This window comes from Cebus imitator, unplaced genomic scaffold (assembly GCF_001604975.1).
Source record: "Cebus imitator isolate Cc_AM_T3 unplaced genomic scaffold, Cebus_imitator-1.0 Scaffold18, whole genome shotgun sequence".
Classification (NCBI taxonomy): domain Eukaryota; kingdom Metazoa; phylum Chordata; class Mammalia; order Primates; family Cebidae; genus Cebus; species Cebus imitator.
Genome location: NW_016107333.1, coordinates 18,928,688 through 18,941,789, shown reverse-complemented (window position 1 = coordinate 18,941,789; position 13,102 = coordinate 18,928,688). Strand labels below are relative to the sequence as shown.

The following is a 13,102-nucleotide window of genomic DNA, read 5'->3' as shown; positions in this document are numbered from 1 at the left end:
GCAGTCACGGCTCACTGCAGCTTCGACCTCACAGGCTCAAGTGATCCTCCCACCTCTGCCTCCTGAGTAGCTGTGATTTGTGCACTACCACAACCTGCTAATTTTTGTATTTTTTGTAGAGATGGGGTTTTTCTATGTTTCCCAGGCTGGTCTTGAACTTCTGGGCTCAAGTGATCCTCCCACCCTGGCTTCTCAAAGTTCTGGGATTACAGGCATGAGTCATTATACTCAGCCCATAATTTTTAAGATGATACTGTAATGACATTTTATTGTGCATTATTATTCATTGCACTATGAGGTTTAAACCCATCCTGAACCATAGTTTTCTTTGAATATTTAATCTACGTTGAGGATAAAGCGTCATCTTTTACATGAGAAATACTCTTTCTGGGACAGCAGAAAGCATATGGAAGAGGGCAATCAAATATAATACAAATATGCCTATTTGTTTAATTATCCTGATATCTCAAAAGTTATCTTTTTTAAAATAAACTCTGGCTGGGTACAGTAGCTCACTTCTGTAGTCTCAACACTTTGGGAGGCTGAGGTTGGAAGATTGTTAGAGGCCAGGAGTTTGAGACCAAGACCAGCCTGGAATAACATAGTGAGACCATGATTTGTCTCTATTTTTTAAAAAAATTTATGTGTGTGTATATATGTATATAAACAAATATAAACACATATAAATATAAATATATAATTTAAAAAATGTACATATATAAATAAAAATACATCTCTGACAGGGAGGGAGGACAGAAAGGAAGAAGGAAACATTCAAGAGAGAAGTTAGGAATCCTCATGTGCAAATATTCAGGAGAAGAGAGGACGCAGGATTACCTTGCTCTGAATAGGTGCTGTTCAGTTCTCGAAACAAAGGAGCTATGATCACTGGGAGATACGGCTTTACCTTGTCTATCCCCAGATCCATTGCTATAGCACCAAGGAACTTAAAGATGCATGTTCTCTGAAAAGTACAGAGGATTTTTTTCATTTGAAATATTTCTCTTTAGCACTTAATCATAGACACAGCATTACTTTAGAAAACAGGGCTCAGTCTATTTTGGGACAGATGTTACTGCTGTAGCTTGGGGTTCAAAGACAAAGTTACTAGGGACTTAGAAGGATCACTAATACCATTAAAATACTTTTTAAAGAGAAATGACTACTCTCAGTCACTCTGTGCATTCATCACACCTTTAAGAGGTTTCTAGGCGAATAAGCAGCTTCCAGTTTTGCGATCCAGGACAGCTTCTGGATCAACCACAGCAGCGTGGCCGGCCTGCTGGGCTCTTCCTTCACCTCTTCCTTCTCTTCTCTGTCAGACTCAGCTTTCTCATCTGCACAGGCCACGCCATCTCCCAAAGCTTCTTGTCCTTCCAGGTCTCCTTTTATCTTACTTTGCTTATTCTCACAATAAGGTTCCAGTAAATACAATACTTTGGCTACAAACAGCAAATTCTTAACAACCTTTAAAAAAGGGGGTGGGGGAAGAAATTGAACTTTGATTTTGAAATAAATAAGGCTTAGTAGAGCATAAGCTGAAATAGGTATTCTGCAATTAGAAAACAAAAGCAAACTAGGTATTGCAACTATTTAACAACTATAATAACTATTAAACGATGATGGCTTCATTTCATTTTTACATCATTCTTTTTATTTATTTATTTTTTAAAGATGAGTCTCAATCTGTCACCCAGGCTGAGGGCAGTAGTGTGATCTTGGTTCACTGCAACCCCCTCTCCCAGGTTTAAGTGATTCTTGTGTCTCAGCCTCCTGAGTAGCTGGGATTACAGGCACACACCACCATGCCCGGCTAATTTTTGTATTTTTATTAGAGACGGGGTTTCATCATGTTGGCTGGGCTGGTCTCCAACTTCTGGCCTTAGATGATCTGCCTGCCTCGGCCTCCCAAACTGCTGGGATTATAGGCGTGAGCCACCGCACTCAGCCTAGATCATTCTTAATTTCTTCCTCATAGTGCATCCAAACCCATTTCCACATAACTTTGATCAATCTGTGCTAGTTCTACCCTTTAAAGTCATATAGAATAAGTAAACATTTTCCTTCCAGGTCCTCCATTTACATTTTTTGTTTGGTTTCGTATTTTTTGAGACAGAGTCTCACTTTGTTGCCTAGGCTGGAGTGCAGTGGTGTGATCTTGGCTCACTGAAACCTCTGCCTACTGGGTTCAAGCAATTCTCATGCCTCAGGTACCCCAGCAGCTGGGACTACAGGCCATCATGCTCAGCTTATTTTTGCATTTTTAGTACAGACAGGATTTCACTATGTTGGCCAGGCTGGTCTTGAACTCCTGGCCTCAAGAGATCTGCCTATCTTAGCCTCCCAAAGTGCTGGGATTACAGGTGCAAGCCACCACGCCAGCCCCATTTTACATTTTTAATGACAGCTTTCACCCCACCTCCATTAACTTCCTTCAGCCATTCTACGTGAGCGCCCATTGCACTCCAGCCTAGGCATCAGAGTGAGACTCCATCCTACACTGTTGATAGAATAGGCCACTTCTGTTTCTTTTGAGATGGAGTCTTACTCTGTTGCCTAGGCTGGAGTGCAGTGGGCGTTCATGTAACCTTCGCCTCCCTGCTTGGAGCAATTCTCCCTGCCTCTGCCTCCCAAGTAGCTGGGATTACAGGTGCCTGCCACCAAGCCTGGCTAATTTTTTTGTTTTAGTAGAGATGGGGTTTCATCATGTTGGGCAGGCTCATCTCGAACTCCTGACCTCAGGTGATCTGGCTGCCTTGGCCTCCCAAAGAGCTAGGATCACAGGCATAAGCCATTGCACCCAGTCAGCCCCTTCTTTTAAGCTGGGAGAACTACAGTTCTTACCTGTTCTCCTAGAGACTGATCCAAGAATTTGGAATGCAATTGATGGCAAGAGGCGAGAGAGATACTTTTCATCTGTGAAAAGAAAATAGACATTGGTAGACAAAACACAGAACATTTCGGATTTTTAAAAACTAAATATAATAACCATAATACAACTAATGTACTAGATTTGCTCTGAATGACCACCTGTATAGATTTGGAGAGAAAAGGTTCATGACCAGAAACTGAGTAACTGCTACTTTCTACCTCCCCTAAGCATTTCATCTCAAAGAAATGGGACACTTTCACATTCTGGTGAGAAACAGGTAATAATCCTCTACATTTTTCTTTCTTTTTTTTTTTAGACAGACTCTCACTCTGTGGCCCAGGCTGGAGTGCAATGGAGTGATCTCGACTCACTGCAACTTCTGCCTCCCGGGTTCATGGAATTCTCCTGCCTCAGCCTCCCAAGTAGCTGAGATTACAGGCACCCACAATCACATCTGGCTAATTTTTTGTATTTTTAGTAGATATGGGGCTTCACCATGTTGGCCAGGCTGGTCTCAAACTCATGACCTCAGGTGATTCACCCACCTCAGCCTCCCAAAGTGCTGAGATTACAGGCGTAAGGCACCATGCCCAACCAACCCTCTGCATTACTAATAGAGCACTTTGCAACAATCCAATATGTTTTTCTTCTTCCTTTCTTCCCTTCTGCCCTCCACTCATTCAATATTTATGGGGTTCCACTATGAGTAAGACATTGTGCTAGGCTCTAAGAAGCCAGAGACATATATCATGGCCCCTAACATTTTCTTTTCTTTTCTTTATTTCTTTGTTTGAGATAGGATCTCAAGTCTTGCCCAGGCTGGAGTGCAGCGGGATGACGACAGCTCACTGTAGCCTTGACCTCCCTGGGCTCAGGTGATCCTCCTATGTCAAGTCTCCTAAGTAGCTAGGACTACAGGCATGCCCCACCAAGCCCAGCTAATTTTTGTATTTTTTGTAGAGATAGGTTTTCACCCCATTGCCCAGGCTAGTCTTGAATTGCTAAGCTCAAGCAATCTGCTTGCCTCAGCCTCCCAAAGTGCTGGGATGACGGGCGTGAGCCACCATGTGTGGCCTGGACCCTGAAGTTTTCATGACCGTGATCTCATTTACATCATCAACAAGGTTATAAGGAGGCAGAACAGACAGTATCAACCTTATTTTCCAATGCTGATAAAGAACTTAAACATTGGCTGGGCATGGTGGTACGAGCCTTTAATCCCAGCTACTCAGAATCCCTTGAACCCAGGAAGCAGAGGTTGCAGTGAGCCGAGATTGTGCCATTGCACTCCAGCCTGGGTGACAGAGTGGGACTCTGTCTCAAAAAAAAAACAGAACTTAAATATATAATGGAAGATGGACATGCTAAATAAGCAAATTAGAAGTCTGACTACACTAATGGTCTAAAAATTATCTTGGAAAAAAGTGGAGAGTGACCCCTCTCCAGTGACTAACATGGCTGTTGATTCACCTGTATAGGTTGTTGGCTGGAAGAATTTGTCCCAAGGGCTGGCCCCAAGATAGTTACATGAACCAGAAGGAACATCTTATAGTTACGAAGGAAGACAGAGGTTTTAGAGAAACCTTACCTTTTGGTCAAGGTCACTGGTTAGGAACCTGATTGCTACAGGTTCTGGGAGTTTCTTTTTAGTCTTTTTGGTATTCCATTTTTGAATAAGTTCCTCTGGCTGGCAAGAGGCAAAGAGTAATCCAAAAATCTGGGCTGCTGTGAGCCATACCCAGTTGTGTGGATGTCTCAGGTGAGAGTGCACATGACCTAACGGAACCAAAAAGCATTCTCAGATGTCACACGGCCTTCCTGATTGTTTAGAGGTAAATATGACTAAGTTAAGCATTTACACAGTATTACGTGTTTGGAGTGGGGAACCAAAGATGAACAAAATAGGCCAGTGGCTGGGAAGTGGGGACAGGGGATGAAGAGAGGTTGGTTAATGTGTATAAAAACAGAATTAGAATTAGATAGAAGGAGTAAGTTTAGTGTTAGCACAGTAGGGTGACTACGGTTAACACTGATGTATTGCACGTTTCAAAATAGCTGCAAGATTTGAAATGTTCCCAAAACAAAGAAAGAACAAAAGTTTGAAGTGAAGGATATTCTAGTTACCCCAATTGGATCATTAGACATTGTATATATGTATCAAAATATCATAGATACTCCATAAATAGGTATAATTATGTATCAATTTAGAAAAAGACAAATAGTCCTTGCTTCCCAGAAGCTCACAGTTGCTAGGGAGGAGTGAAGTAGGAGAGGCACTGGAAACAGCTAGAAAACCAACTCCTAGAGTGATTAAATGACTCTAATGGGGTACAAAGAAGCCCTCAAACAGACCAGTTCCATAAGAACTAGGTTCAGATTCAAGGGAGGTAAGGTGGCATTAACAGTTACATTTTCTTTCCTTTTTTTTTTTGAGACAAGGTTTCACTCCTGTTGCCTAGGCTGGAATGCAGTGGTGAACCCTCGGCTCACTACAACCTCTGCCTCCCAGGCTCAAACAATCCTTCTGCCTCAGCCTCTGTAGCAGTTGGGTCTACAGGTGCACGCCACCACACCCAGATAATTTTTGTATTTTCAGTAGAGATGGGGTTTCATCATGTTGGCCAGGCTGGTCTCGAACTCCTGGCTTCAAGTGATCCACTTGCCTCAGCCTCCCAAAGTGCTGGGATTACAGGCGTGAGCCACCACACCAGCCAACAGCTACATTTTCTAAAGTGAGTAATGTAAGTACGTATATAGGTACAGGCTTGTTTCTAATTAGTAGAATTGGTGGCTCCAAGTAGCTGCCTGTAAAGCTATCATTTACTTACTGAAGGCTTTCTATATGCCAAGGGCTAAGTGTGTTACATGTATTATCTCATTTAGACTTCACAATTCTGTGAGGTTGGAATTATAATTTCCAGCTTACAGATGAGGAAACAAGTTCCAGAGAGGCTATGTGACATGCTAAGCTATAACAGGAAGAGCCAGTCCTGGGTCCTGCTTCATCTGACCTCCAAACTCTTAATTCTTCAGCATTTGGCTACATGGTCATTCTCCATACACCATACTGAGAAAGTATTTTTTGTGGAGATGGGGTTTCATTTCACCATGTTGCTCACACTGGTCTCAAACTCCTGAGCTCAAGTGATCTGCAAGCCTCAGCCTCCCAAAGTGCTAAGATAGCAAGAGTGAGCCATCATGCCCAGCCTGGATCCTAACATTTTCACGAACAGGATCTCATTTAATCATCAGCAAGGTTCTTAGGAGGCAGGACAGACAGTATTAGTCTTATTTTCCAATGCTGATAAAGAAATTAAACATTAATGAAAATGGACATGCTAAATAAATAAGCAAATTAAAAGTCTGACTACACTAATGGTCTAAAAATTATCTTTGAAAAACCTTGACCTTGAGCATGACCCCTCTCCAGTGACCACCACTTCATTGAGCCCCAAACTTCCCCTTTCTCACTGTGTAAAGGGGAAAAAAAAGATGAAAGTTTTATAATGTGGGAGTTGGGAAACAGAATGGATTACTCATGTCATATGTCAGTTTTAGTCTTTGCTGCTGTATTTCATGGACATATTTTTACTTTTGATCTATATGAATCTTTGTAATAATCTGATCATGTTGCATTGAAGCTACACCTGAGTAGGTCATAGAGTAGCCTTGTTATTTCTCACAAAATCTGAGTTCTGGCTCTTAAACCAGGTGAATACTTTATTTCAGTTAACAGACCACAGAAGTAGTAGTCGTGGCCAGGCGTAGTGGCTCATGCCTGTAATCCCAGCACTCTGGGAGGCCGAGGTGGGCAGATCACCTGTCAGGAGTTCAAGATCAGCCTGACCAACATGGTGAAACTCTGTCTCTCTACAAAAAGACAAAAATTAGCAGGGCATGTTGACGCGCACGTGTAATCCCAGCTACTTGGGAGGCTGAGGCGGAAGAATTGCTTGAATTCAGGAGGTGGAGGTTGCAGTGAGCCGAGATTGTGCCATTGCACGCCAGCCTGGGCGACAAAGTAAGACTCCATCTCAAAAAAAAAAAAAAAAAAAAAAAAAGTGGTCCTGTAAGACTATAAAAGAGTTTGGCACTACTGATTAAAAAAAAGAAATATATATATATATATATACACACACACACACACACACACACTGTATTTTTACTGTACCCTTTCTATGTTTGGCTACGTTTAGATACACAAATACCACTGTGTTATAAATGCCTATTAAGTACAGTACATGCTGTACAGGTTTTTAGCAATAGGCTGAACCATATAGTCTAGGTGTGTAATAGGCTATACCATCTAGATTTGTCTAAGTATACTCTTATGAAGTTCAAACAACAAAATCGCATAACAATGTATTTCTCAGAATGTATCTCTTGTTAAGTGATGCACGATTGTATGACAGATTGCGAAATCATTTAGTAAATAATGGCATATATATATAAAATGGACTACTACATAGCTATTTCAAAGGATATCTACGAGGTGTGTTATAGATAGTAATACGCTTACTTAGGTACAAACAGTATATCAAAGTTTACATGGAACTAAGCAACGTCTCAAAAAAAGCCTATTTAACAAAAAGAAAGACTAGACCACATGTACATACATCAAAACAACACATTGTAGACCATAAGTATACACAGTTTTTACCTATCAATTGTACCTGGGGGAAAATAAATAGAAAACAAGAGGCACATATGTGAAATTACCAAGTACCAAATAGGACTTTGAGAATTTTTCCCTTCCTTTTATTTCTCCAGAATTAATATTCTTTCTTTTATAAATGAAAGGTATTACTTACGAAATCATAAACATGTTTTTTTTCTCAGAAGGGAACATTTTTACTGTAATCATTCTGATAGAACCTTTTAAGTTTTTTTCTCATGGACTCTTTTCCTGACATTGTATACTTTCTGAAGTATTCATATTTGAATTTCTCAAATCTGCTTTCAGTAATTCTATGACAACAAATATGTTTGTTTTTAGATTTAAATAAAAAAGAGGTTCTTCACGTCCTTTGTTAGCTGTATTCCTAGGTATTTTATTCTCTTTGTAGCAATCGTGAATGGGAGTTTGCTCATGATTTGGCTCTCTGTCTGTTATTGGTGTATAGGAATGCTCATCATTTTTGCACATTGATTTTATATCCTGAGACTTTGCTAAAGTTGCTTATCATCTTAAGGAGATTTTGGGCTGAGACAATGGGGTCTTCTGAATATACAATCACGATGACTACAAATAGAGACAATTTGACTTCCTCTTTTCCTAAATGAATACCCTTTATTTCTTTTTCTTGCCTGATTGCTCTGGCTAGAACTTCCAATACTACGTTGAATAGGAATGGTGAGAGGGGGCACCCTTGTCTAGGGCCAGTTTTCAAAGGGAATGCTTCCAGTTTTTGCCCATTCAGTATAATACTGGCTGTGGGTCTGTCATAAATAGCTTTTATTATTTTGAGATACGTTCCATTGATACCTAGTTTATTAAGAGTTTTTAGCATAAGCCGGGCGCGGTGGCTCAAGCCTGTAATCCCAGCACTTTGGGAGGCCGAGGCAGGTGGATCACGAGGTCAAGAGATCGAGACCATCCTGGTCAACACGGTGAAACCCCGTCTCTACTAAAGCTACAAAAAATTAGCTGGGCATGGTGGCGCGTGCCTGTAATCCCAGCTACTCAGGAGGCTGAGGCAGGAGAATTGCCTGAACCCAGGAGGCGGAGGTTGTGGTGAGCCGAGATCGTGCCATTGCACTCCAGCCTGGGTAACAAGAGTGAAACTCCGTCTCAAAAAAAAAAAAAGAGTTTTTAGCATAAAGGGCTGTTGAATTTTGTCGAAGGCCTTCTCTGCATCTATTGAGATAATCATGTGGTTTTTGTTTTTGGTTCTGTTTATGTGATGGATTACGTTTATAGATTTGTGTATGTTGAACCAGCCTTGCACCCCCAGGATGAAGCCTACTTGATCATGATGGATAAGCTTTTTGATGTGCTATTGCATTCAGTTTGCCAGTACTTTATTGAAGATTTTTGCATCGATGTTCATCATGGATATCTTCATGGAGAACTATAAACCACTGCTCAAGGAAGTAAGAGAGGACACAAACAGATGGAAAAATATTCCATGTTCATGGTTAGGAAGAATCAATATTGTGAAAATGGCCACATTGCCCAAAGTAATTTGTAGATTCAATGGTATCCCCATCAAACTGCCATTGACTTTCTTCACAGAACTGGAAAAAACCACCTTAAACTTCATATGGAACCAAAAGAGAGCCAGCATAGCCAAGACAATCCTAAGCAAAAAGAAGAAAGCTGGAGGTATCACACTACCTGACTTCAAAATATACTGCAAGGCTACAGCAATCAAAACAGCATGGTACCAGTACCAAAACAGAGATATAGACCAATGGAACAGAACAGAGGCCTCGGAAGTAATGCACACACATCTACAACCATTTGGTCTTTGACAAACAGGACAAAAACAAGCAATGGGGAAAGGATTTCCTGTTTAATAATGGTGTTGGGAAAACTGGCTAGCCATGTGCAGAAAACTGAAACTAGACCCCTTCCTTACACCTTAAACAAAAATTAACTCCATATGGATTAAAGATTTAAATGTAAGACCTAACACCATAAAAACCCTAGAAGAAAATCTAGGCAATACTATTCAGGACATAGGCATAGGCAAGGACTTCGTGACTAAAACACCAAAAGCAATGACAACAAAAGTCAAAATAGACAAATGGGATCTAATTAAACTTAAGAGCTTCTGTACAGCAAAAGAAACAATCATTAGAGTGAACCGGCAACCAACAGAATAGGGAAAAATTTTTGCAATCTACCCATCTGACAAAGAGCTAATATCCAGAATCTACAAAGAACTAAAACAAATATACAAGAAAAAAATAGCCCCATCAAAAAGTAGGCAAAAGATATGAAAAAACACTTTTCAAAAGAAGATATTTATGCGGCCAACAAACATTTGAAAAAATTCTTGTCATCACTGGTCATTAGAGAAATGCAAATCAAAACCACAATGAGCTCTCATGCCAGTTAGAATGACAATCATTAAAAAATCTGGAGACAACAGATGCTAGAGAGGATGTGGAGAAATAGGAATGCTTTTACACTGTTGCTGGGAGTATAAATTAGTTCAACCATTGTGGAAGACAGTGTGGCGATTCCTCAAGGATCTAGAAATAGAAATACCATTTGACCCAGCCATCTCATTACTGGGTATATACCCAAAGAATTATAAATCAATCTATTATAAAGACACATGTTCATTGTGGCACTGTTTACAATAACAAAGACTTGGAACCAACACAAACGCCCATCAATGATAGACTGGATAAAAAGAATACGGCACATATACACCATGGAATACTATGTAGCCATGAAAAAGGAGGAGTTCATGTTCTTTGCAGGGATGTGGATGAACCTGGAAACCATCATTCTCAGCAAACTGACACAAGAACAGAAAACCAAACACCGCATATTCTTACTCATAAGTGGGTGCTGAACAGTGAGAGCACATGGACACAGGAAGGGGCATATCACACACTGGGGTCTGTTGGGGAGTGGGAGGCTAGGGGTGGGACAGCAGGGGGTGGGGAGATTGGGGAGGGATAACATTAGGAGAAATACCTAATGTACGTGATGGGGGGATGGACGCAGCAAACCACCATGTCATGTGTGTACCTATGTAACAATCCTGCAAGATCAGCACATGTGCCCCAGAACTTAAAGTAAAATTTGAAAAAAATACTTACTCCAGATTTTACTCAAAGTCTCAGCAGGTCTAGTAAAGTGAATAATATTACATTCCTTGATAAGTTTAGTTATCAGTGTAAGAAAACTAAACAGAAGGCGATCGGCAGCTTTTTCTTCAGTTTCTTCCATGATCTAAAAACAAGATAGATGTGTCAATGAACACAACAATATGAAAGTATCTGATGGACATTTTTACTCCAGCATGTAAATCCACCCGTTTCTGAACCTGCACTCCTGACATTGTGGGCCTGACGATCCTTTGCTGTGGGGGCTGCCATGCGCACTGTAGGATGTTACTAGCATCTCTGCCTGTCTGTGCTCTAGATGCCAGTAGCACCTCCACCCTCCAGTTGTGACAACCAAAAATGTTTCCAGACATTGCCAAATGTCACCCGGGGGGGCAGGCGGTGGGGGAGCAAAATCACCTGTGTTGGGAACCTTTGATCTTCATATACCCTGAAGATAACTTACTTTAACTTTAATCCTCCCACCCCCCGCTTTTTTTTGGGTCAGGGTCTTGCTCCATTAGCCAGGCTGGAGTATAGTGGCATGATCCTCCTGCTTCAGCCTCCTATCAAGGCAGAACTACAGGCATGCACTATCATGCTTGGCTATAACTCTAATTTTAAAAAGTTCCAACTACACTGACTTTTTGCTCTTATGATAAAGGTTATTTTTTGAACACAAATATTTAATCAATTAACTATAAATAGATATAGACATAAATATAAATATTTGACCTATAAGCTAATATCTAATCTGTTAGCTACATCACCTCAAGTAAAGCTATAAGTTAGAAAAGTTTTATTCCCTAGCCAATTACTTACATCTTTAAAGTGTTCAGGATCAATTTCCTTTTCAATCGTAGGAAGGACAGTTCCAAGTCTTTTCTCAAAATCAACTCCTTCACTTTCCACAAATAAGCCACAGATCAGGGCAGCAAGCTGTCTATTTAAGCGCTACCAAATATAAACCACAAGACAATGTCAAGAGAACTTGGGAGGCCTTTTCCGAAACTGTAAAATTAAGGTAGCCATTATTTTGTCCTCAACATTCAGAGACAATAAACCTTTCTTTCTGATGCCGGAAGTCAGTAAATGATGGAGCTCTGCTGGCCAATATAAAAAATGCGGGGAAATCTCCATACTCAAGAATAATGTTTTAAAAAGTGGGATTACTATTACCTACTGAGTACTTTAATATTTTTTTTCCATTTTAAATTAAAAGGAAATGGGAAGAAGTCTCAAGCCCATCCCCCATTAAGTGGGTATGCAACACGTTACTCATGAACACAGGGCATATGTTGTTTACGTTTCACAAAGATAGGCCAATGATGATGGTGGCAGAGGCACCAAGTGGATAAAAGGATAAAAGCTACATTTTAGAAATCGAATATGCAAAATTGGAAACAAAAGTATTCATCATTAGGAGCTGGTCACGTAAATTATGATACATTCACGTCGTGGAATACTTTCCTAACATAATGCAGTAGAAATACAGGTGATTTTTATATTACTTTTTATAACTTCTTACACTTTGGGAAACTTTAAGAATACACTATTTGCATTATCAGACAGAAATAACACTATTTGGGAAAAAAAACAATTCAACAGTGTTTAACATATGTTCTTACTTAAACTATGAACCCTCAAAGCTAAGACTTGTCACTGAACTGTGACTAAAAGCAATGCAAACCTTTTTTGCTCCAAACCAAGTGGTAACCATGTCAAACAGCCAATCTTTTTTCTCGAGGCTGATTTTACTAAGTAGGGACTTGATTGTCATGGATGCCATCTTTTTGCACATGGCAGAGTCATCATTGACTGTCATTAGACAAAGAGGGATAAAGAACATTCCGCAGTTCTCATGGAGCAGCCCCTAAAACAGAAGAGGCACTTGTGAGCATTCAGAATGGAGTTTCTACAGATGCTCCGAGGACTTCCAGGGGTGCTGGGGCTTATCTTTGGGGTCACAGTACCTGAGGGAACATGTCAAAGAGATAGGCAATCATCTCCAAGGTGGACTCTCTCCCGGTCTCGTGTTCATAACTAGGGCAAGGATATTAGGTGAATTTGTTAGTATCTTCTAAATTTACCAATAATTATTTAAAATTTAAACTTGTATCAAAGTGTCAATTGACTTCTTAAAAAAATGAAGTCTGGGCACAGTGGCTCACGCCTGTAATCTCAGCACTCTGGGAGGCCAAGGTGGATAGATCACGAGGTCAGAAGATCAAGACCATCCTGGCCAACATGGTGAACCCCATCTCTACTAAAAATACAAAAAATTAGCCAGGTGTGGTGGCGTGCGCCTGTAGTCCCAGCTAATCGGGAGGCTGAGGCTCTGAGAATCGCTTGAACCCGGGAGGCGGAGGTTGCAGTAAGCTGAGATTACGCCACTGCACTCCAGCCTGGGTGACAGAGCAAGACTCCATCTCAAAAAAAAAAAAA

The 13,102-nt window shown here is 40.6% G+C and overlaps 1 protein-coding gene across 1 annotated transcript in view; it reads right to left on the bottom strand.

The window, feature by feature from the left end:
• The window catches only part of UTP20 (UTP20 small subunit processome component), a 118,542-nt gene that overhangs the window by 4,334 nt on the left and 101,106 nt on the right, over positions 1–13,102 (bottom strand). Inside the window, exons 53-60 of the mRNA XM_017516584.2 lie at positions 12,631–12,700; positions 12,348–12,530; positions 11,480–11,611; positions 10,652–10,784; positions 4,461–4,648; positions 2,845–2,916; positions 1,195–1,467; positions 838–964 (exon numbers count right to left, since the gene is read on the bottom strand). Of these exons, the coding sequence (XP_017372073.1) occupies positions 838–964; positions 1,195–1,467; positions 2,845–2,916; positions 4,461–4,648; positions 10,652–10,784; positions 11,480–11,611; positions 12,348–12,530; positions 12,631–12,700 (1,178 nt within the window). The remainder of the gene's footprint in view (positions 1–837; positions 965–1,194; positions 1,468–2,844; positions 2,917–4,460; positions 4,649–10,651; positions 10,785–11,479; positions 11,612–12,347; positions 12,531–12,630; positions 12,701–13,102) is intronic.